Source organism: Chaetodon trifascialis, chromosome 20 (genome assembly GCF_039877785.1).
Source record: "Chaetodon trifascialis isolate fChaTrf1 chromosome 20, fChaTrf1.hap1, whole genome shotgun sequence".
Classification (NCBI taxonomy): Eukaryota; Metazoa; Chordata; class Actinopteri; order Chaetodontiformes; family Chaetodontidae; genus Chaetodon; species Chaetodon trifascialis.
In genome coordinates, this window is record NC_092075.1 from 20,599,802 (window position 1) to 20,624,410 (window position 24,609).

Consider the following 24,609-nt stretch of genomic DNA (forward strand, 5'->3'; position numbering starts at 1 on the left):
ATGTGACTGATGACGGTTCTTGGAGATGATTCTAAAGAGTGATTTCTACTGGAACGCAGTGAACTGGAGTATGTTTATCTGAGCCTCAACAGCCTTTAATTGTCAAGGTTAAATTTTGATAAACTTCAGAGTGACTGTTGGCAACAGTAGCCTGGGAAGTACATCATAGCCCCGATAAATCTGCACTGGCTACTCACTCTGGAATAGAGAGCCATTCCAAAGGCTCGTTCTGTGAACATGTAGACTATGAATGGAAGACATTCATGAAATGCAGTACGTAATCTGTGGCAGCCCCCCTTTTAAATTTATGTCCAAAGTGTTTTTTTCTAAATTAGTAATACAGTTCTTTGATGTAGCTGAGTCAGATGATTATCTAGACTGATAAATCTGGATAACAGCATGAATCAGTGGAGCAATGTGGATAGAGCTGCTTGACTGTGTTCTGTTAAGTGTTGAGTAATTAAGTCAGCGCAGAACTCTGATCTTTGTTTCAGAAGTTTTGAGAGAGCCCAACTGATGAGAGACATGAGAGGAAAAGATGAGAAAATCATCTTCCTGCAGTGAAAATATTCATCTGAGCTATGAAAATAAAATTAAATAAATGAAAGAATCATAGAGCTGTCTCTGTTCTGAGTGTACAGAACTCATATCAATCATCTTATCTAACCTCCATCAAGGCTGCAAGCAAGAGCATCTTGTGTTCCTTTAAAGTCAACAGCTTTTGTCTGTTTTTCATCAGCAGATTGGTCGACCATTGCTCATCTGATTTTTCTTTGTCTTATTTTTCTGAAAATTTAGCATGTTGGTTTGTCATGTTCATAGTCTGCTGTAGTTTTAGTGCAGAATGATGTCTGTTGCAAAAGTTCAGTGCTATGTTAAGTAACTTCCTTGTGGCGTTTTGTCATGCCATCACTAGTTACATGATTGCAACACATCGAAGTTTTAAAAGTTTTATTATTACTATTGCAATTACTATTGTTATGTAATTATATTATAAAATCAAGTATTGTCAATAATAATAATGACTATTATTTTTATTTGGCCCGCTGCTCTGTTACATATACATTTGTATACAGTGTAACCTCTAATATTTTGCAATGCCAGCACTGCATGTATCCTAATGTGTGAGAGGACAGATGAACTTAAAGCAGTTCTTCAAGCAATAGCATCTGAATGTTGTATGTTTTTGACATTGTCACAGTTTAGGTAATCTATCAGTACCGCATAACTTCCTGTGGTTATTTTTTATTGTTGGCACATGGACTTGAACGTTCTGTACCACGTTACCATATAACAGAACAAACAGGTTTGATGTTCACTGTGAGGGATTACGTAACATAGGGTAGGTTTGTGTCTCTGCAGGCTGATTTTGAGTGTTTCAGTGTGATTAACACACTGAAACACTCCAATATGGTTTGAAACGTGATACCAATATATGTGATGTTGAGTAAATATCATGAATAGTAATAAAAACAGTGGTTGCTTTAAAAGTAGTAGTGTATGATTTGGTACTTTTGTTTATAATCTGTGAATAATTGACATAATATTGCAAAATGTGTGAATAATCATTTTGAATCTCTTTAGGAACAGCATTTAAATGAATGACATCACATTTATCACAAATTTCATACTGCCTGAGAAACCCAGTATGGGTTGGGCTCTAATTGGGCCCCAGTGGTGCCATACATTCTGACTTGCATGCAATTCTAGAAAGACTTTTACTGCCCTGAGCCATACTGTTACTACTGGAAATGACCATTAAGCCTATCGATACACAGGATGTGATGCAACACCCAATGGATTGTGCATGTCGTTGCTGTATTGAGAGTAGTGAAATGCAGCCTGCACTTGTGTGTAAGTTGTTCCTGTGCTGGGCCTGTTGAAACATTTATACAGTTATCAAGAACTGCAAACGTTTCCAGGTAACCTGCTGGGTTAGCTTCCTGGGACAGGTTAGATCTTGAGATATTGAGGTCTAGTAGTTTGTCTACTTTGCCTATAAGACAACAAGCACAGTGCCTTTGTCTAAGTTCACTTCCTGCACTCAGTTGTATAGTAAATGAAAAAGGGTGAAAAGCAATCTCCCTCCTCGTAATCTCTGATGCAGCTGATGAGCTGTTCCCACATCTAGCCATCAAGTAGTTTGTGATGAAAAGCTGCTCTCATATTTTCTCAAGGTTGTGTAGCTGAAAGAGGGCTCCCATTGTCCTCCTTAGTCAGAATATATTGGGTCTTAATGGCAAGTATGCAGTACAGAATCAGGAGTCGAGCCTGTTTCATTACCACAAAATTACTGCTGCTAGCAGATATGTATGATCAACTGATCACCGACAGGATTTAATTAGCTGCTGTGGTTGGCTCACATTCACAGAAGCAGCAGTCTTTGGCTCAAATGTAGGAAATAGCTTTTTGACTTCAAAATTCAGGGGGTTTGTGGTGCTTTGAAGGTCATGGTGACCGTGGTGTTTCCACTGTATCATGTCTAACAGTGAAGAGTTTTCCCCTCTCTGTACCAGATCGAAATGTGGGATGGAAATTCCACTGTGCCAATTGACTGTTGCCCATGGACTTTTCACAGCAATCAATGAGTCACTCGGTGTACTCTCAGGGTATTTAAAGAAATGCTGCAGCATTTCCTGCATTACCACTGAACACTTCAGGTTCTTCATGTAACCTGAGAAGGACAGTGATGGGGAGCTTGAGAAGAAGAAATTTGGGTGAATATCGGACATCACCAGCAGGGACAGACAGGAATGTCCCACTGTCCTGGTGTATTTGGCCCTTGATCAGGCCGCAGTAGCCACCACAGCAGTGTGCTGTTGGTGACAGGGCAGATTTATTCAGTCCGAAGCAGCCAAGCATAAATATGTTGTGCTTAAATATTGATGTCACCCTCTGTGTTGCTCCAGTGTAGCTGTCCATGCTGTCTGAAAAAAGGCTGGGCTATCATGCATAGCTATAGCATAACTTATAGCTTAACTTTTTGACTAAGGAGTGATATAGTTTGACAGTGGCATCTCAGCCGTATAACATTTCTTTGATGTGGCCTTATTGCCTATGCACACATGCTGCAGTCCTTGTGCCATTTGTTGCAGTTGTACTATCTTGCTGACCAGTGGCCAGAAGTGACAATTATGGGGTAGTGGTAAAAGCTATTAGAAGAAGGTGGTCTGCACACTGTATATGCTCCAAAATGTATTTACTCAAAAAGGCCTTTAATCTACAGGTGCTAGACAACGTGCTAGACAATATAACAGGTATTAGAAGAAGGTGGTCTGCACACTGTATATGCTCCAAAATGTATAAAAGGCTTTTTTAAGCTGTGGGTGTGAACAGAATTCAAGCTAAGACATCTTACATTCCTTCCCATTGCTCATGCAGTTATGACACCGATTGGTCGGAGATCACACACACTGCATGAATCTGAATAATGTAATTAAATCAAGCTTCACATTATGTTCACATTCCACAGCTGGACTGGCTGAATGAATTAATGCTTTTCATCACTGACCCACATTGTTGTTTACACAGTGTGTACTCAGTTTTCCCTGCAGTCAGCCTCCAGAAGTTTACATTTGGAGCATTTGGATCACATTTACATTTGTGTTATGTTATGTTATGGTGAACATGGTGGAAGATGGTGTGAACTTCAGGGGCATCGGGTAGATATGTTTTCCTCTTACTTACATCAGTAATTGGTCAGTGTATGCATCAATTCCTTTGTAATACTGTGAGTAATACATGACTTTAAATGACAAGCAAGTACCTGATTCTCAGATTGGTTATAACGTAGTATAGGTACATCTCTAATTTTAACTTCTGGATGTACTCCTAAAATCACAGAGAGATTCTCAGACATTCTCAGCTTCTTTCATTGCATAAAATATGATGAAATACAAAGTCTCTGAGTATTGTCTTATAGTCCTCAGAGGCTTACGGCTGAGCAACTGAACATGTCCTGACATTTGTCCAGCAGTGTTTCCCACAGGATTTAGTGAGACTTTGGTGGGTGGACCTTGCACCCTGTAGGGGGGCCTGGGGCATGCTCTCTCAAAAGAAAAGTTTGTACTTTTAAAAGTTAAATCCATCAGTCTGTTGCACACACTGTGAAGAGGCTAGATCTATTAACAGCTTTGTGCTCTTGTTCTGTTCTCTGGTAAACAATTGAATCATGAACACACTGGTTGTATAGATATGAATGGTAATGACTTGGCAGAAAGTCACATCCACAAAGCACGTAACGCAGTTTACAAATGGTCACAACACAAAATTGATGAGAGCATGCATTTGAGGCATCAAAGAATAAAAGCAAAAGTGTTTCATAACCATCCAATCGGTGGTAGCCACAGGTGTGTACAAAGGGCAGGGTCTTAATCAATGCCAGGTTATGACCCACACTCACCGGGAATTCCTTGATATCAATGATAACTTCTGCAGTAAGTTTATCTGTTTGCCATCATACATTGATAATGACAAGCTTGTGTTTGGACTAGTGTATAATGTCAGTGGAAACTGGGAGGTTAGTTAATGTGACTTTCAGCAAACAATGTTTTGTCCCCAGAAGCACAATGTTTTCTTTTTTTATTATTACAAGAAGTGCAAAGACCGTTTCAGTTCATTATGAAACTGTGACAGTCGAGGTAATTAATGGGAAGCACTCTCCAGCGTACTGAATCAATCAGGACACTCATAAAATTGGAGTTTAGGCTGACATCTTCATCACCCCCACAAATCTTTGTAATTGTGAAATTCTAGATTTTTTTTTAATATAAAAAAGGAGGAAAACAAGATTCCAGCCGCTCTGCTCAGCACACGCTGCCTGAAAAACAGCGAGTGTACAGATGTTGAGTTTGCTGCTCTTTACAGGAGATGTTGTGAAGTTGCACAATGGAACCTCTGTTTGAGTGTTATAAGAGCTTTTCTTTTTTTTGAGCAAAAGTCTCCCTCCCCCTGTTTCTACGCTGCCCCCCTTCTCTTTGTTTGCTGCACAGATTGTACACAGAATACACAGAAACAGGAAGCGAAGGACGCCCTGGGCTTCTGGTGTGGCCTTTGACAGGAGAGAGAGTCCTTTTGTCTCAGCATCAGGCTGATGGCCTTACAGCTGTTGTAACACGCATGCATGCACGCACGCACACAGAGGTTTACGAGCTGTTGCCAACTCTGTGTGTGTGTGTGTGTGTGTGTGTGTGTGTGTGTGTGTGTGTGTGTGTGTGTGTGTGTGTGTGTGTGTGTGTGTGTGTGTGTGTGTGTGTGTGTGAGAGGGAGGTACTGTGTGCTTTTTGTCTGCCGAGGACCTGGCCTCTTTCTTATCCCCACATCCAAGTGCGTCATATGCAGCCTGATGTCAAAAATAGCACAACAACCCCCCCCCCCCCCCCCCCCCAGACCATTTGTACCAGCTTACAGTAATTAAAGTGGGAGCATATGGGAGTTTGGGTTTTTTTCCCCATTTACCTTACAATAAGGTGAGGTGTTCACAGCAGTCGTACAGATTCAATGTAAAGCAAGCAGAATTATTCAGACATGACTGTTGTATGTGTGGGAATGTGCTTCAGTCTTCATTTCATCTATAAAATAATCCTTCAAAAACACATTCCAGTGGTTGGTTTTACCAACTTAGTACATGCTCGAGAATAAATGGCAATTGTCCTTTATCACAACTTTTGTCCATCATTTTTATTGGTTTGGTTGGTTGTTTTTATTTTTTCTTTAGCTGTGACCCAGATACATACTAAGCACTAACTATGTAATGGTGACACTGTTCCTAAATTTCTTGACACTAGAGGTGGAACAGCACTAAAGTCATGGTTTGGTTCACACCCCATAGTTTAGCCTGAGTCAAGTATGAGCATACCTTTCTTTACACTTATTTTGAACAGACAGTAGTGCGGGTGTCAGACAGTCTTGAAGTGGTACTTTGCCCACTGGGAACATTGGTTTCTTATTTCCTTTAAAACATTTCACTGAAACTTCTGCTCCACTGAGATAAAACATGGTGGCAGACAAACACATCAGAACCGTGTGGAGCGATGAGACTCTAACTTTCCTCAAACTAATACATGAAACAAACAGAAATGCTGTTTTTCCGTCATGTTTTCTACATCGTTCATCACTGTCCTTCCATCATCTTGATGCACACTTTTCTTCTGCAGTGGTATTATGGCACCTGGCTGGAGAATTGGCATCAAATCAAATCAAACTTTATTTATATAGCACTTTTCATGCATAATAAAATACAACACAAGGTGCTTTACAACAGTTAAAAACATTATAAAGGAAAACAGAGAAAACCCATCCCTCCCACTCTCTGTATGTACAAACACACACACACACACACACACACACACACACACACACACACACACACACACACACACACACATAACAGTAGGGGCTGGAAACAAGCGCTCATAAGCATTTTCTTTTGCTTTTAAAATGTGCAATACATTTGGGTGGAAACCAGTGATATATCTAATAGACTGGTAAACCACCAGTTTGTACTGATAGCATTTAAGAATGTAGTTTGGATTGGTGCTTCAATGGAGCAGTTGGTGCAGCTGTTCTTACTGCTGCAACAGCAGTAAGAACAGATTAGCTACTGCCAGCTGTACTCCAGTTTGCAAACACTATGTTTGTATTGACTAAACCAGACATGCCAGGGTTTAACAATAATGGTTGCCTGCTGGCGTAAGGCCAGTAGAAAGACACTCAGAGACAGGACACTCAAGAGCTGACTCTTGAGCTGATCATTGGCCTGACTGGTAATGTGATCTGATGCTCAGCATTTTTCTAATTGTCGGAATCGCAATTTTTTGATCTGATTGCTGATAAAATACATGAATTTGTAATGCTACTTTGGCTCTGATGCAGCCACCGCTGACTATCTGTCGTCAACACAGATTGGTTAGACATCACGAGTAATAGCCTATCGCCACTGAAGCCCTGCAGTGCCACAGATGGACACAGAGGAACACATTTGCAGACTTAAGCAGCTTCAGTGAGTGAGCACAGCTGTGTTTTCATGGTGAGGCAGCAGATATTTCAGAAGTTACAAACATCACGATCCTCTACATTGAGGCTCAAAAACACAACAACCTTAGGATCTGTTCCTTTGATGGCGAGAATGCCCAGTTTCTCAGTTACACCAGTGAAAATGTACCAATAATGCATTTTATTTTAGTGGTATACAGTTAACTATAATAGACTTTATTTATGTCACAATTAGGGCTGGGCGATATGGCTGAAAACTCTATTGCGATATAAGTGTTTTATATTGGTTGATATCGATATTTTTTATGACCTATTTAAAATAAGGACTGGGAGAAAAATACATTCAATTTAAACATTTTTATTTTAAATTGAACCTTCCTCTGATTATAATCCCCTCAGCTATCAAGGCAGAAAGGAAAGGAAATGTCAACACAGCCATGGAAAACACTCAAAGAATAAATGTAAAAAAAGTGTAAAAATGTAAACAGAGAGAAACCTGAGAACTTTTTTTCTGCAGGTTTAGTGCAGGAAGTTCACGAGCTGATTCACCTTCTGCTGAATAAAATGTTTTCAGATATGTGCAGTGTTTTGTAAACATAGCAGAAACTGAGGTAGACTTGACATCTGTAACATACAAACAAACAAACAAACATGATAGACAGTACAGTAACACTGACTGAACTATAAAACCAGCCTAGACATATGAACAACTTTAGTTACTCTTCTTACTATAAACATACATGAACTATTCAATTATATTTTTATTGCAAGTGTGTTTAAAAAAAAAAAAGCACGTGTAAGAGATGTTTATAACCTGGCTTCTCCACAGTGCTCAGTGAAGCATGTCTTTAGCTATATGATATGCTGCTGCCTCTGTTACGTCTTCGTGCCTTTTAGATGATTTGTCATCAGGCACTGAAGCAGATACCTCTGCATGGTGGTCTGCTGCTTGTGCGGTGGTGCTGCTGTTGGCGGACGTTGGCGAATACGGCTGCGCTCCAAAGAGTGCGCGCGGCTAAGGTGGTTAAACAAGTTTGTGGTATTACTGGTCTTGGTGGAGACGACAGTCTTGCATAAGTTACAGACCACATTGGTCTGACTACGGTCCAACTTATAAAATCCAAAAAACTCCATACTGACGAGCTGACTTTCCCTGTTTTATCGACAATTTCTTCGCTCGCTGCAGCGCTTTCTTTTTCTCATCTCACTCCTCGAGAAGCATCAAACACGAGACGGCGCAACCGAACATGATACTGTTACATGATTGGTGTGTTAGCGTGTCTCTCTCACTGATCAGCGATTACTCCCTACGTTGCTCGGTTACCTGAGAGCGAGTGCCTTTGTTCATGCAACTTCGTCGGAAGAAACTTCAGGTTTCTTCCGACGAAGAAAAAAAATGATCGAATGTTTTATCGAGCGCATTTTTTATTGATATTGATGACGTGTCTATCGCGAGACATATCACCATCGTTTTATCGCCCAGCCCTAGTCACAATAGCTAACTATACACTGCCTGGCCAGGAAACAAAAGTCACCACCAAACAAAAGGTCACACACTCTAATATTTTGTTGGACCGCCTTTAGCTTTGATTACGGCACACATTCACATTCATTGTTCTGAGAAGCTTCTGCAATGTCACAAAATTTAATTCCGTCCAGTGTTGCATTCATTATTCACCAAGATCTTGTATTGATGATGGGAGAGTCAGACCACTGCGCAAAGCCTTCTCCAGCACATCCCAAAGATTATAAATGGGGTTAAGGTCTGGACTCTGTGGTTGCCAATCCATGTGTGAAAATGAAGTCTCATGCTCCCTGAACCACTCTTTCACAATGTGAGCCCGATGAGTGCTGCCATTGTCATCTTGGAATATGGTTGGCCACCAGGGAAGAAATCCATTGATGGAATAACCTGGTCATTCAGTATATTCAGGTAGTCAGCTGACCTCATTCTTTTGGCACATAATGTTGCTGAACCTAGACCTGACCAACTGCAGCAATCCCAGATCATAGTACCGTCCCCACAGGCTTATACAGTAGTGACTAGGCATGGGTGCATCATTTCATCTGCCTCTCTTCTTACAGAGGAACAGAGTAACGCTGGACTCATCAGACCACATGACCTTCTTCTATTGTTCCACAGTCCAATCTTTATGCTCCCTAGCAAATTGAAGCCTTTTTTCTGATTAGCCTCAGTGATTAGTGGTTTTCTTAAGGCTACACAGCTGTTCAGTCCTAATCCCTTGAGTTCCCTTCACATTGTGCGTGTGAAAATGCTCTTACTTTCACTATTAAATGTCGCCCTGAGCTCTACTGTTGTTTTTCTACGATTTGATTTCACCAAACATTTAAGTATCGTTGATCACGATCAATCAGGATGTTTTTTCCAACCACATTTCTTCCTCGAAGACAATGATTCCCCACTACCCTTCCAGTTTTTCATAATGCCTTGGACAGTTCTTAACCCAATTTCAGTAGTTTCTGCAATCTCCTTAGATTTTTTCTCTGCTTGATGCATGCCAATGATTTGACCCTTCTCATACAGACTAACATCTTTTCCACGACCACGGATGTGTCTTTTGACATGGTTGTTTAAGAAATTAGAAGTTACTCATTGCATCAGTTCAGGTTAAATAACTTGTTGCCAGCTGAAAGATAATCGCCCATGCAGTAATTATCCAATAGGAGGCTCTTACCTATTTTTCTTAGTTTAATCCAGATGGCGACTTTCTTTTGGCCAGGCAGTGTATCCGTGAGTACTCGGTACCAGTGTAACTACTACCAAGGTACTTATTTTAGCTACCATATTGTGAATGTAACCTCACTTGCCCTAATGGGTTGGTGTTAACTTGTTAGCGTTTTGTAGGTGAAGGTCGTAATAATGTTAGCTAATGTTGAGCCTCATAGAACTAACTTGAACAAGATAGTGAGTGTCAACAAGTTAATTTTTTGATCCTTAATAGCCAGCTGACTGGCAAAACAATTGATAAGATATAACGTTACCTCTTACTCATCACAGGGCCGGCCATACTCTCATTCTCAACTCATGACTAACTGTTCCTAGCAACATTACTACAGTGTCTCCTGAAGCTGTCACTGACTGAGTTGCAGGATATTGTTGTTCGAGACTTGAAATATAATGGATCTGCATGTCTGTTTACGTAATCCATACATGGACTGCATAGATGGCGTACCGTTGTCAGAGTTGAATAGTCATATCTGTTGCAAATACGGAAAGTTATCGTCTTTGCTCCAAGGACCTATTCATCCCAAGTGCCCCAAAAGTCTTTACTGAGCTGGGAAAGGGGGCCTTTAATGCCACATTTCCACTAGCGCGGCTCGACTCTACTCTACCCGGTTGTTTTGTGTTTCCATTAGGGATAGTACCTGGTACCCTATACTATTTTTAGTACTTGCTCTGGCGAGGTTCTAAGCGAGTAGAAGCGATACTATATGTGTGACGTCAACAGCCTGTCGGCCACTGATTGGCCGGAGAGTGTCGTCACTGGTCTGTGACGTCCAACACCGGAAAAACAATCCCGCCCCCTCCATTGTAACGCCAGGCAACAGCAACCGCTGACTTTATTCTTTATTCTCACTCAAGGGAAATGGCTGCTCGTAAAATATCACCGTGGTCCGTCGACGAGGTCCAGACTAAAAAGCCACAAACTGAGCAGCAAATACAACATCGCCTCGATGTCCTCCATTGTTTGTCGGCTCTGTTTGCGTCCCGTACAAATTGACATCATGGCAGTTTCGCACAGCCGTGGTATGACAACCCCGCCTACGTTGAGGAGGTACTATGAAGTACTCCATTGTAATGGAAACTCAACCAAACCGAGTAGAGTAGAACCGAGTCGAGTAGAGCTGGAACTGTGTAATGGAAATGCGCCATAAGTGTGCTGCTCACTCTGCTCGGAATCAGTGGCAAGATTACGTGAATCTAAATGAACTGGAAGCAAGGACATCTGGCTGCAGATGTTTTCAATGTTGATGAATGTTGCTTTATTATTCTGTAATTTGTTCATTTTTTTCATTTTAATTTGCTACTACTATTACTATATGCTTGTTTTATGTTTGCTGCCTGTGTAATTTTACTGCTGCCTGTCTTGGACAGTACTCTGGAAAAAGAGTCTATGAAAACGCTGAACGATGACTTGCGCTATCAAAGTTTCCCATTTCATTTTTCAGGAACTTTTACAAACTGATGAGGCACATTGAAAGTAGCAGAGAAAAAATGTGGGTTACAATAATATTTTCAAACAGCCCACGCAATATTCCCCCCTTTCCTTTCTCAGAGCAGTGGAATTTAGTCCCCTTCAAGGAACACAACAATGGTGACCTTCATAATCACATTTCCTGTTGCCTGCAGTCCTCACTCTTGCAGCACTCGGCAGTGCACGACAGATCGACTGTCCTCTCCCAGCACTGCAAAGCTCAGCACTTCTCAAAGCACATGCACTATTTTCACCTAGGGGCTCAGTCACAGTATGAGGGGTGAATGATGACATCACCGTCTCACGTGATAACACCCCCCCCCCCCCCCCCCCCCCACCGCCTCTGCAGTATGGAGCAGCAAACGGCTGCTGCTATGAATGGGTAGGATTGATACAGGAAGATTAAATGACACCAGAATTGACTGCAATCAACACAGCATACTGGAACTAACAGTAAATGCTGATATTAAAAACATGGCCAGGAGTTTTCTGACAAATAATGGTGCATTTGTATTAATAAAGTGTCCCAGAACACCTCCTTGGAGTCATGCGGAAAGAAGCAAAGGCTTGCTGTAACTTGTCCTCCTCTAGTTCTTTTAGGCCAAAGTTGCTGATATTATATCATCATTTGGCTGATTTTAAACTGTGTTTTATTTAGGCAATGTTCATGTATGGCTGCACTTTGGGAACCTTGGGAAAACAATGAAAAATAGTGCAAAAAACAAAACAAAAATGTTTTCCCCATACTTTGGTATTGGAAAAAAATATTGGGTACTGTGCTGGCACTGATTTTACAAAGCCAAATAACCAAAACCCACAGTAAATGACAGTTAAACAATTGTGTGTTCTTCCCTTCATTTGAATTTGCCTCTTCTCAGGAAATTAGTGCTGTCTCTTTTTCCTTTCAATAATGTTCTAAGAAGTAAGTCAAGGTTTCCAGCACTTAATCATTCACCTTGAACTGAGGACACTTTGACAATGAGAGCTTTTGTCTGCGCACATCATTATAACCCACCATATGTCTGCAGAGCTGACATGTGATATGTTCTTTAGAAGAAAGTGTTTGGTGAACAAGTCAATGATCTTTGGAGGTCATTTTGATGTGATAACAGTAGCCTCTCCCTCCGCCTGAGGAGCGAGCGCGAATCAACTCCTTGTGAGCTTGTGGTTAGCATCATGGAAAATTGGCAGACATCCTTTGATATACATGTTTACAAGCTGCCACATGTGTACTTATGTGTACACATGCAAGCCGTATGGCAGGAAGCATCCACAATCTGGTCAATTTGCATTCAATTGCAAAATTAAATCGTTCTTGGTGGCCCATTTCTATAAACACTTGTCTGCCAAGCACATGTGATGGAAAATTAGACGTTAACAGAGCATCGGAGCAGAAATGCCTGAAAATTGTGTTTGTTGTCGCCAAATATTCCTGTATGTTTGGGACACCAAGCTTTGCTTATAGTCGGGATTGAAGCAGAGAGAGCACTCCTAAATACACAGATCTAAGAACATTGTGAATGGCGAGGCACACAGAAGGCCTACAGAAGGGTCAGACTTTTCTGTTTGTAATTTCTGTCTAGACAGATTATCTGAACTGCTGAATTATTTAGTTTGGAAGGCAAATTGCTAATTGGACGATAAACACTGAATGGCCCACAAAAGAGGACATCATGGCCCTGATATCTGTTATACGTTATCCAGATATTTACTACTACGCTTGAGGCCCGAAACACTGATCATTTCACCCAAGGACTAAAATAGCTGATGGGTTCTGAGATTGAGCGTCGCCTGACCAGTGAAGGAGAGCAGACTGGTTTTTGAGAGCCCTAATAACTGTTCCATGGATTAATCTATTATTTTAACCTTCAACACTCAAAAGTAATCAGAACATGAATGAAAACATGAGCAGATGTGTAAAATTAAGTAACACAGACCTTTCTAGTCAGCTGCCCTAAACTTTTAAAAACCAACCTGCTCCTGTCTGGTGTTTTTGAGGGTATTTTATATTCTTGTCCAACAGTGTTGCAGGTCTTTGCCTTCATGAACAGTTTATAAAGTTTGATCAAATCCAAGGCATGGAGTGATGTCATTATTTTTCTGGAAAGTTTGATACAATATCATGATATATTTTTTCTTCACGCTGATACGTTTGGCCCCAGTGTAGCCTGAAAATGTGATACCGTCACATTCCTACATTCGTCACGGGCAAGTCTTCATTTTAGATTCACCAGCTTACAATAGGTTTGTAAAAACTGAAACCAATTAAGGGCACATCCCTGCTTCCATTGCCTAACACATACTCCCTTCCATTCCCAAAACTTTAAACTTATCAGTGTTCCCAAAACTGCCTGTCTAGAGTGCATTCACAGATGCTGTTACCTCACCGAGCAACAAAGCTCCTCAGTGTTTTCAGGTGCCTCATTCATCACCTCTTTGACGGTCATGCCAGAGTCAAACAGTAATTCGACACAATTCCAAAACAAAAATCTCTGCAGTGTGAGGCCAGGCCATTTTGGTTCCATCAACAGGCCTCAGTGGGCAGCAGGGAATCCAACTCTGGGAGAGTTTCAGTGCAGTAAAAGAATAATGAACTGAGTGGTGGGAGGTTTTTCCAAACAATGGTGAGATGTCGGAGACAGTGGACATCTGATCGTTCCTCTCAATCACTGATAGAGTGATGCAGGGAGGGTGGGGGGCTCTGTCTGAAATGGGTATCTGAGAATCCATCAGCCAGGCTCAAAAGATGCTTGCCACAGCAATGTAAACTAATACGTATATGGGACACAGTGTACCTGTGGACAGTGTTACTGTCACAAATAGTAAAGGTTTAACAGCCACAGAGGCAACTCCCATTACTCTTCCAACAGTCAAAACCCTGAAAATATTCACTGTACTGTAATAAATAACATCAGAGAAGCTGCAACCAAAGAATGTTTGGCATTTTTACTTAAAGGTACACTGTGCTGGATTTGTTGGTTGCAGTCTGAAAACAAACCATTCAAAGTTGGCCCCTCCTCCCGACTCAATGAGAATGAGAGAGCAGTGGCGGTCAGGCGAGCCAGAGAGTGAATGAAGAGAGGGAGCCATGTTGGCCAGAACAAAGCCGGGAATCAGAGAAAGAACCTTGTTTTTGGATTCTTTCACTGTCATTATGTTCTAAAGCACAAATAAACACACCCAAGGTGCTGCACTGATGGATTTTGGTTGAATTTAGATGAAGTGCACGTTTCTTCCTGTTGATTGTTTGCCTCTCTTCTCTGTGTGCGTGAGTCCTGCCTTGGTTAAACACTCACAGACCTGCACCTCACGACACACGCAGCAGAGGAAAGATGGACTCAGCAACGTAACCTGGCCACCAGGTTTTGAAAGAATCTATTATTTCTGAAGAAAAAATGTTGTTTACATGAAGTGTCAGCTCATGCGATGGATGATGATGATGCATGTGACAGCGATACTTTGAAAAAGCACTCCAGTGAATAGGCGATTTTGTTTTCATATCTTTGTGATATTTTGCACTAATTTGGCACACATTTGACAACAGTAGGCCTACTGTTCTGCATATGTTGTTTAGAGACCAATGAAGAAATCAGCATTGAAGTGGTTATAATTAATGGATATTAGTATTGGACACTATGGCTTTGAAAGTTGTGCTTGGACGTGGATACAATAATCCGATTATGGTTGCTACATTTTTCTGCTATTAGGACCTTTTAAGTTAACATGAGGATTCATATTCAGGAACGATTAGATTTGGTCTTCTTGTATTTCTGAATATGGTAGTGAAAATGCCGCCTTCATTGCACAACGCCCATGTGTCAACCACCTACCACCCACCTTAACAAAAGACTATCTTCAATTTACAGAGCCACGTCTGAATGGACCTTTCCCTCTATTTCTACCAATACCAGTTGTATTGCCTTTTAAGTTATGTCAGGCAGTGTGAGCTTTCCAGTTCAGGAACAAAATAAGACTCTCCCAGCTCCTTGCTTTAAATGATGCCAAGTTACCTTCAGTATGTGGTTTTTAATTCATCAGCGCTCTCCTGTTACACAACCCAGCACAACTCTCTCTTCAGTAAAACTAATTGCCTGTAGTGATGCCTGTTTTTCCATAAAGTTCAGAGGGAAACTGGCAGTTGCAGCCTCACTGACATAAACAGGAGCCGTATTTGTTTTTGATTAGGTGTTTTGCGTCAGTCCTGATAATTTCTGGCAGAAGAATTATTCATTAATATGTAGTCAGCAGGACATGACAGTGTCTGCTGACTACAGTTGGCGGGTCCCTCAGGATTTGTAATAGGTCTTGAAAAGTTCCTTAAAACCTTGATTAACTTAAGTCCCAAGGTTAATTTATCTAGTAACTAAAATCTAATTGCTACATTAGGATTTCTTTTTTGTAATGATACCCTTCATGGCAAGTGATGGTACAGTTTGCACTGCCGTGCTAAGCGCCCGATGCTTTGTCATTGTTGTGCAAAGCCAGCCTTTGTGTTGCTTCAGCGATGTAGATAATGTTCACTAACTCATCCTGTGTCGTCTGCTCTGTTCTCTGTGCTGTGCATTCAACAGTGAGAGTGAGCCTCAGCCACATCAGGTCCAGTTCTTGAGTTTACGTTGGTATATCTGACGTGTGTCAGCCTTCCCCACTGATTTTGTTGCTCCCATCTACCTCTTAATAGGATGGTTTTTTGTATTATGTGCTGTAGTAATTTAGAGCCTTTTAGCCCTTAAGTGGAACTGCTGTGGCAGGGAGATTTGCACATCCTCTCTTGATCCCCAACATAAACAAAACGCAGTGTATCTAATACAGATTTAAACCAGCATCAGGACTTCTGAACTGTTTCCACCTCACACATGCAAGACAGACATGCAACATGAAGCAGGAGCCAGGTGACCTTTCCCAGGTTTTTCTTTCAGTCTCATAAACAGTGGGTCCCTTTATATTTTACCCTGCTGCTCTGTGATTGGCTTTAAGGAATGGCAAAACAAAACATTACATAGATTGGAGATACTAGGATTCTTGAATGATTCAGCACTGATTTGTAAAACTCCCTAAATAAAAAAATCTGAGGGCTCCATGGGCAGGGTTTTTCCACAGTTTAAAGATTTTACTCCCTAAGCTTCGAGGTATAGGTAACCTTTCATTAAAACACTCAAACATTTGTATTTATTTTATTTATTTTGTCAGAAGAAGTCATTCGAAAATGACTGTTTACCCTATGATGTACTCCATACTGTTTTTAGGACTTATCATTAGTCGATGCTAATAGAATGTCTACAGATCATAAGAACGATGCTAGGAATCCAGTTTTTCTATGTTCCTGAGCATCAGCATCATTAGTGCCAATAAGATGAATGAATACAAGCAAACAGGCAAACATTCTTGCAATGTACCAATGTGCAACCTGAATAGGTCATAATGCTCATAATGTGAGGAGCCCTAAAGAGACAGAGCTGGAGTTGACAGCAAGTCTGACCTGCTTCTACAGATCACCCAACAGATGCTCCCTGGTTAACAGTGTCCCTAATGCCACACAAGGGCAGCAGACCTTACTGTCAGTGTTGCATAATGACATCAGCAGCATGACCTGACATCGCTCTGAAACTATGAATGTAATATCCCATTGCCCAGCTGTTTCAATAATTTGTGCCAGAAGCAGATTTAATTATCTTTGAATTATTAAGCCAACCTCGGGCCACATGGAAGTCACTCAGTTTGCTTTTCAAATGGTTCAAAAAGCCACAGCCATGTCCAACCAAGCCTGGTTGTCATTTAGGGTTTGGTGTCAAAGCTCAGTAGTCTTTTGGAATTGATGTACCAAAGCACCAAAAACAGCTAAGTACCAAAAGCTCTTAACAAAGTCTGGTCAAATTTAGCATTATTTACTCATTCTTTGGTCAGGTAGTCCATGATTGAAGCCACAATTTTTCCAGTTTTATTTTGGGTTTGTACAACTGGTACTGTACATCATTTACTTAAGCTTTCTCAGATCAGTTAAAAACACAACACTATTTGTCATTAGCTGGCTAGCTCCTAAAATCATTGGGAGATTTTGCCTTTTAAGTTATTGGACAACACTTTGTGTGACTTAGTTCAATTAAAGCATACTGAAGTGTTCAGCACCAGCCTGTAGAGCTTCAGTTTCCCTTGGCCTGGCTTAAAACACACTTGGTTGAGACCTGTGTTGACCACACTTAATTAAAGCTGGTATGTCAAATGAGTCTGAGGTTATGTCGACTATGATTCTTAAGTCTTCATCTGCTCACTGTGAACATATGGCTGCTGCACACTTGAAGATTTTTTCTTAGCCATTACATCTGTATCTGCTAGAAGCCATTAATGTAGGCTCCGCGTCATTGCCCAGAGCTGGATGATATCATTACCTCACTTTCAGAGGGTCACTGCCCCCCAGGCTTTGGACTACTGCAGGGTTTCTTTCAAAGAACAATGGGTGAGACAGCAAATACTTCAAATTAAAGGATGGGAGAATGACTCGTGTGCTTGGAGACTTGCAGTAAGAGCACACTGTCTGTGTCATGGCCGATTGGCTGTTCAGAAAGGAATTCTCCCTTTAATTTCCTGCCTTGTCCTGTGTGTCTGTGTACACTAGCTATCTTTTGGGCTGATCCCAACACAGCCGCTGCCAAGAATTTTATTCTTACCCTGACTGATTTCTGTTTGATACCTGACATTTATTTTTATCCCAGCAGACTGTTTGCACTGTTTACTTTGTGGAATGAACTAGTCATGTATACCTTGGGGCTGGCTGATGGTGTACATCCGCCTATTGTCTTACTGTCTCCATTAAAGGGAGGGGTGGGGTGGTAACTGTAAAAGCAATGCAGGAGCCATGTGGTAATCAGTATGATATACTCTATCCCTCCAAATACATAATTCATAAGTACTCTACTAAAAATGTTATACCTTTAATATAAATGTTATATGTTCTCCTATATGTATGTCAAGTGAAATTTTCTTTTCATTTTGGATGCTTTTGCTGTTGTTAAGACTGATGCTGGCTCTGAGGCAACATTACCCCATTATAGTGATTCAGTCCCACATCTTATTTGTGTTTGTAGCTGCTACAGGGAATGCAAAGTTTCTCTGTTCTGGTAACTCAGACAAGACAAGGAAAAGGGTTTGCAGCATATCTCGCATAGTTTTGCTTCTGCTGGGTTTTCCAAGCCTCCTTACTAATTGGAAGCATGGTAGTGCACATTTGAAATGTTTTGATAAAAAACCCTTTAATGACACTTTCTAATGTATCATTGTTTCACACCAGTCATTCATACAATAATGAAGTTTAATACTAAAATTATTATTCAGGAAATATCAAAGAAATGAAGACTAAGAATCTTACTAAGCAATTAATGCCAGCTTCCAGTGCTGGCTGTGATACAGACGTATTTCATTCCATGCCCCAAAAGTATCGAAGTTTGTTAAACAACCCTAATTGGAATCTGCACCACCAATATCAGGTCAGGTATTTTCCAAAAAAGACAGTCAAGCTCTGTCCACACTCTGTCTTCCACACTCGCTTCTGGCCTCCTGGCTTCTTTCATCCTGAAAAGTAATTTTTTTTTCTCCTTTTTTTTAATCTTCTGATTTTTCTTTAGGGCTGCAACAACTAATTGATTCAATCAATTAAAATCCGTTACATCATCAGTTGCCACTATTCGCGCGCCAATGCCACGTCATGTGTGGTGATAACGCCGTCTGCTTTGGCTCTGGGTTAAGCACTTGCAAAACGTTGGAGGCAGGGATCAACTATGCAGCACAGAAATGCACAATTATAGATTCTAATTTATAAAGAAATGTAATCCCATCCATCCGTTTTCTCTCCATTCCAGCCTCGGATAAAGCTGTTTTAAAGCTAATGCTCAATAAAGCTAACTCTGCTGATAAAGCTTGATCCATCACAAAACGGAGAGAAAACAGGCGGAAGGTACTTTTGTCTGTTATATTTGTTTTTAAGTTAACTTGTCCTTGTGTGTTTGCCCAGCAAAACTGACACAAATCTTTTGGAGACGACAGATTTATTGAACACTAATTAGCTGCAATAAATATATTTTTAGCGCGTGGCTGCATTCCCAGTTTCCGTTTATTCAGCTTTATTTAACAGTAAGACAAGGAATAAGCTTTGTTTTTTGAATTATGGGAAATAAACAAATGTAGCTTTTTTCCCCCTTTTATCCAATTAATAATTCATTGAAATAAGAATTGGCAGATTAATCCATTATCAAAATATTTGTTAGTTGCAGCCCTACAATTCTTTATGCTTAATGCTAAAAAAAATCAACAAAAAAAATCTTTCATTTGTAACAATGCAGCTGTATCAGAACATCATCGTTACTTACATGCTTAAAACATAATCACAGCATCTTTGTTGATTTTATTAGTAATTAATATTGCCCCTTTAGCCAAACAGAATACCCTAAAAAACCATGACTGAATAAAACCCTTAATGAGGAAAGTCATCCTTGACTGGTGCGGAGAGGGATCTCTACAGCCTCTCTAGCTGCCATTGCTGGAGGGTTACTGAGTCATTGAGGGGACACATGCAGGGTGTTCATGTCGACAGATGGCCCAGGTGAAGTGATGCTGAGTGATGTGTTAAGCCCAAGCCTTCCCCCCCACAGGTCAGCCCAGCACATGCCAGAGGCTCGGCTCTCTTGGATAATTTATAGCACCTGTTTATACGTCCAGCGGAGTGTAACAGAGCCTCTCTGCTCAGAGATGTTCATTTACATGTCTGTCATGTTTCCTCTATCTTACCATAAACTTTGTTCCATTTTCTAGACATTGTGTTACATCAACAATTGCTGATGAACTATCCTCAAATGAAGGCTTTGTTGGGGGGGGGCACTGTTAATTTGCACACTGAGTGTTTCGCTCTTGGGATGTGAACAGGCTGGAGTTGTATCACCACACTTCCTTTCCACTGCTGTAAAATGACACAGTGGAAGAGGATCCATAAATCCAAGGTCATCCATTCGCAAAGGAAACTGACTGAATATGACACGCTGCTGTAAAAAGACACCTTTTCAATGGTAATGTAAACATATTTGTGCAGCAATAACATATTATTACTAATAGGTTAGCATTTTCCAAGAATTTGATTTTATAGCACAATGTGCCACATACATTCTTTTTAACGGGGTTATGTAACCTGCCCTTGACATGTCCAGTCCATTATGACAGCATTATTCTAAAAATACAGCAGGTATAGACTCTGTGCGTACTCGTGTCTGTTGGCAGTGGAACTGTATTGAACATTAGCAGCATGTTGATGGGCTCCAGAGTGAACTTTTTTACAAGTTGATGGTTACTCTCAATATGAACCAGAAGGGGTTTGTGGTGAGGGGTTTGAGGCAGGGCCCAAGAATGGTGATGTCTACCGGTATTTGTCACTGATATTCCTGAGGGATTTGTTGACTCCTGCCTGCCATGATTAGCCAAAATGTTCATTCATCACAAAACATTTGTGTGAACGCATTACCTGTTAAGGTTTTGATGGTGCCCTGTCAGTTGCAGCCTCTTTGCCTGTCACATGCCCGTTAAAGTGATGAACTGCACTACTTGTGGTTGTTTGTAGAGATGGTAACAGACATTTTTAACTTGTGCTACAATTTTGTGGCCTCTGCTACAAAACTTCAACCTCAAACACCAGTACAACGTGCAGAAAAAGTGAACGTGCAGCCCTGAATTGCCTTGACATTTACTGAACACATTCATGGCTCTCAGAGAACATTTGAAACATTTTTAGCTTTCAAGGGAGCAAGGCTTCATTAACAAGCAAATTTGTCATTATGTTTTTACTCCTGAGGGCAGGAGCAATGTGCATTGCAGAGAATGGGCTAACTAACTAAATAGCATTATTCTATGAGAATTATAGTTCAGCTGATGTCAGAGCTGTTCTGAAGTCATGCTGTTAAGCTTATTTTAGTTTGACACCCTTATGTACAATTCTACTGGCCAGTGGAGGGAGGAAATGCGGAGAAAGCTTCACAATAGTAAGTACAAAGGAGTCGTGTGCGGACATCCTGTATTGATCCCAAGGTCATTACAAGTGCTATAAACTGCAGGACGGACAATCTGCTGGATACCCAAAGAGTCCTGGCAGTGAGGCCACCAACGACACAACATTGTCTGTGCACAGGAGGGAGGCTTCCTGTGTTTTATCTGCTGCAGGAACACATGCTCTGTCTGTGTGTCTGTCTGGTTTAAAGAGCTGGTGTTGTCTAGAGAAAAGTGACCTGTCAGGCAGAGGGTTTCATCACGTTGATATTCCATGATTACTATGTCATTTCATGGCGGCTCAGGAGGTAGAATTGCGGGAGAGCAGCCTCAGCAGTCTGCATGTCGAGGTATCCTTGGCAAGATACTTATCCCGATGCTGTGCCATCGGTGTGTGAGCAGGTTGCTTAGCTGCCATACGAATAAATGGGTGAACGTAGACTTGTGTCGTAAAAGTGCTTTGAGTCGACTTCCAGTCAAAATGAATGAAGTATTGCCGTAGAAAAGCCCAAAATTTTCTTTGGAAACACAAAACCTTTTTCAATTTGTTTCCTACAATTTCCTGTTGCAGTTTTAAAATTTTTAATTTAGTTTTACTTTTGCTCAATTTTGATCATGGTTGTTCTATTGAAGAGGTATGATGGTCAAAAAAGAGAGGTATTTTTTGGGACATCTTGATTGACGTTTGTCTCAGCTTATCATAGTCTGCCATGTGGATTGCTTCTTTGTCCCATCACAACTAACACCGTGGATTCATCCCCTTTGACCAAATTCCAGTGTTCTGGCTCCAAGGTTACCATGAGTGGCAGTTTACAATCCAGGACTTGGAATGTCTTTGAAGCAGGCAATGGGGACAACAGTAAACATGATTTTATGTTTTGCTTTTCAGGAGCCATTTGAGGATGGGTTTGCCAATGGTGATGAGCTGACCCCAGCTGAGGAGGCTGCTGCTAAAGAATCAGCTGATTCCAAAGGAGTGGTCAAGTTTGGCTGGATTAAGGGGGTGCTGGTGAGTCCCTTTCAAAATGCAATGCTTTTTAAAAAAGCCCTGCTTTTTAGCTATTTTAAGGTGTTTCTTATTCTTTAAGTCAAGTTACCCACAAGCACTGTTAAAATCACAATGTAAAGTCAGTGTGTGTAAAAGTTTGGATAGTTTAGATGAAACTCTAATTAAATATTTGATCAAGGCTCAAGAATATATACTGTGTATAACAGTCAAAAGATCTACTGTATTACTCTGAGGTAACACTGGCTGTTCTAAAATAGAAAGAAACCCTAAGTGTTCATGTTCGTATGTTCAAGTGGTAAGTTAAACTCAGTGAAGTGGATTACAAGCGATAAGTGTGGCACTATATAATTTGAACTGTATGTGCAAGTAGAAGACACCCTGTTAAGGATTTTGGACCATGAGTGTGAATAAGTGGTGGATCAGATTTTTTTGCTTGGTCGTGGTTACACCACTGAGGAAGAAATGACTCACAGCAACTGAGACATGTTTAATTTCATTGAAAGTATAGTCAGCAGAGGATGAATTTTTCATGTTAGAATGTGTCTGGAGATCATCATCCTGCATTTATTTTGACATGAGATGTCCGTACTTCCTCTCTAATATAAACCTTGCCCTAATTCTTGTGTTTCTTGGAATGTGATAGCTTTGATCACATGGTCTAGGATATTTTCTGAATGTAATCTTAAAGTGATACTTGGCTGGTCTCTGCAGAGAGAAGGGGGTGCTAGGTCAGGGTCAGCTGATGATCTGTGCACCTAGAGCTCTTCACGTTGCCAAGACTATTCACCAGAGGGTGGAAATGAAATATTTTAGTCAATATCTGTTTTGTTGTAAGGCATAGAAAAAAATACAATAATAAGAATCTACTTGTGGGACTGAATCATATTAACCTACACAAGTATGAGAAAGAAGTCTTAACTGTATGAGATCAAAGTAAAGATAAGTGGTTATCCTTCAAGATCAGAAGACAGGAGAAGGAAGTTGAAATTTTCATTGAAAAGTCATGTCAATATGATTACAAAAGATAAAGAGTTAATAAAAGGTTATTCTCTGCAACTCTCTCAAACTATTCTGACTTTCACTTTTAATATTCTGAATTTACACTATTTACACAATTTACACAATTTCCAATTCTTTCCCAACAGTTGAACTATAAAGCTAATGAAGTATCAGGTTTGATTCGGTGCAGTTTAAACAAAGAGGGGGAGTTGTTCAAAATGACAGCAAATAAAGTGGCATTCAGCTACCTGTTAGCTTGAGAGTCAAATAGGTACAACATCTATTATTGCTTTGATTAAGTCTCCAGAAATATTCAAATCCAGTTCGAAAACTTTTATCTGTCTCTGCATTTAGACGAATCTGTGCTCGACAGCATTCCATCTTTTACTCTCATCACTTTGAACATGCTTTTATCACGACAGAGAATGAGCGTGTGACCTTACAGGACATCTGGGGGGTGAAGTTGTTGTGTTTTAGGCAGCTACCTCTTGCTGGTATGAGCCACATGCGCTTTAATTTTAATCCTATCCCTTAAAAATCCCTGTTTCTGTGTTGCAGTGAAGTATTAAAAGGGCAGCCAAATATTATTAATATCAAACAATGGTAGATGCCTTCATTGGTAAAGCCCGGCAGTATCCTTTGCCAGAAAACAGAAAACCTAGTGTCTGGTTGACGTGAACCTGTCCCCCCTCATGCACCCACTGTAACAGGCCTTCCTCTCTACAGGTCCGCTGCATGTTGAACATTTGGGGTGTGATGCTCTTCATCCGCATGTCATGGATCGTGGGTCAGGCTGGAATTGGTAAGGAGACATCACTCATGAAGAACTGACAATTTTAAATACAGTTAACTGTTTAGAATCTAGCTTTCAGCTCTCAGTACATTTACAGTGCCCTGTCCTCCAAAGGAAATTGTGAATTTGTGCTGTGGACATGGGAAGTTGTGTGTGCAATGTACCTGTGGTTAATGCATGAGAACAATGTTGCTTCACAAAAAGTAGATGGTGTAAGACTCAATGTTCCTTTTAAAAACATGGGATTATTTTGTTTTCTGCATTGCAATGCCATGCTAAGGAACCAACAGAGTAGACAACAGTGGCAGAGCCAATAAAAGCATCACATGTGCACTCAGTAAGCTAAACCTCTACATTTTATGGCAATATTAATGTGGTGTAGTTCTGCTGTTTCTGAACAGCTGTCACATCACACCATTACAGCCCCAGTGTGTGGTCAGTGGCTGGTGCCCTGCTGCCCCTTACACACTTTTGAATCAGTCAGAATGTGAGGACTACAAGCAACCAGGAACAAATTGTGTTAAACAGTTAAGACAAATTACTACAAATAATAAATACTTGCACACTACTCTTCCAAA

At 40.7% G+C, this 24,609-nt stretch overlaps 1 protein-coding gene across 2 annotated transcripts in view; it reads left to right on the forward strand.

The window, feature by feature from the left end:
• The window catches only part of slc12a2 (solute carrier family 12 member 2), a 73,732-nt gene that overhangs the window by 4,049 nt on the left and 45,074 nt on the right, over positions 1–24,609 (forward strand). For both annotated transcript variants that reach the window (XM_070989829.1, XM_070989832.1), the window contains exons 2-3: positions 22,120–22,239; positions 23,965–24,040. In XM_070989829.1, the coding sequence (XP_070845930.1) occupies positions 22,120–22,239; positions 23,965–24,040 (196 nt within the window). The remainder of the gene's footprint in view (positions 1–22,119; positions 22,240–23,964; positions 24,041–24,609) is intronic.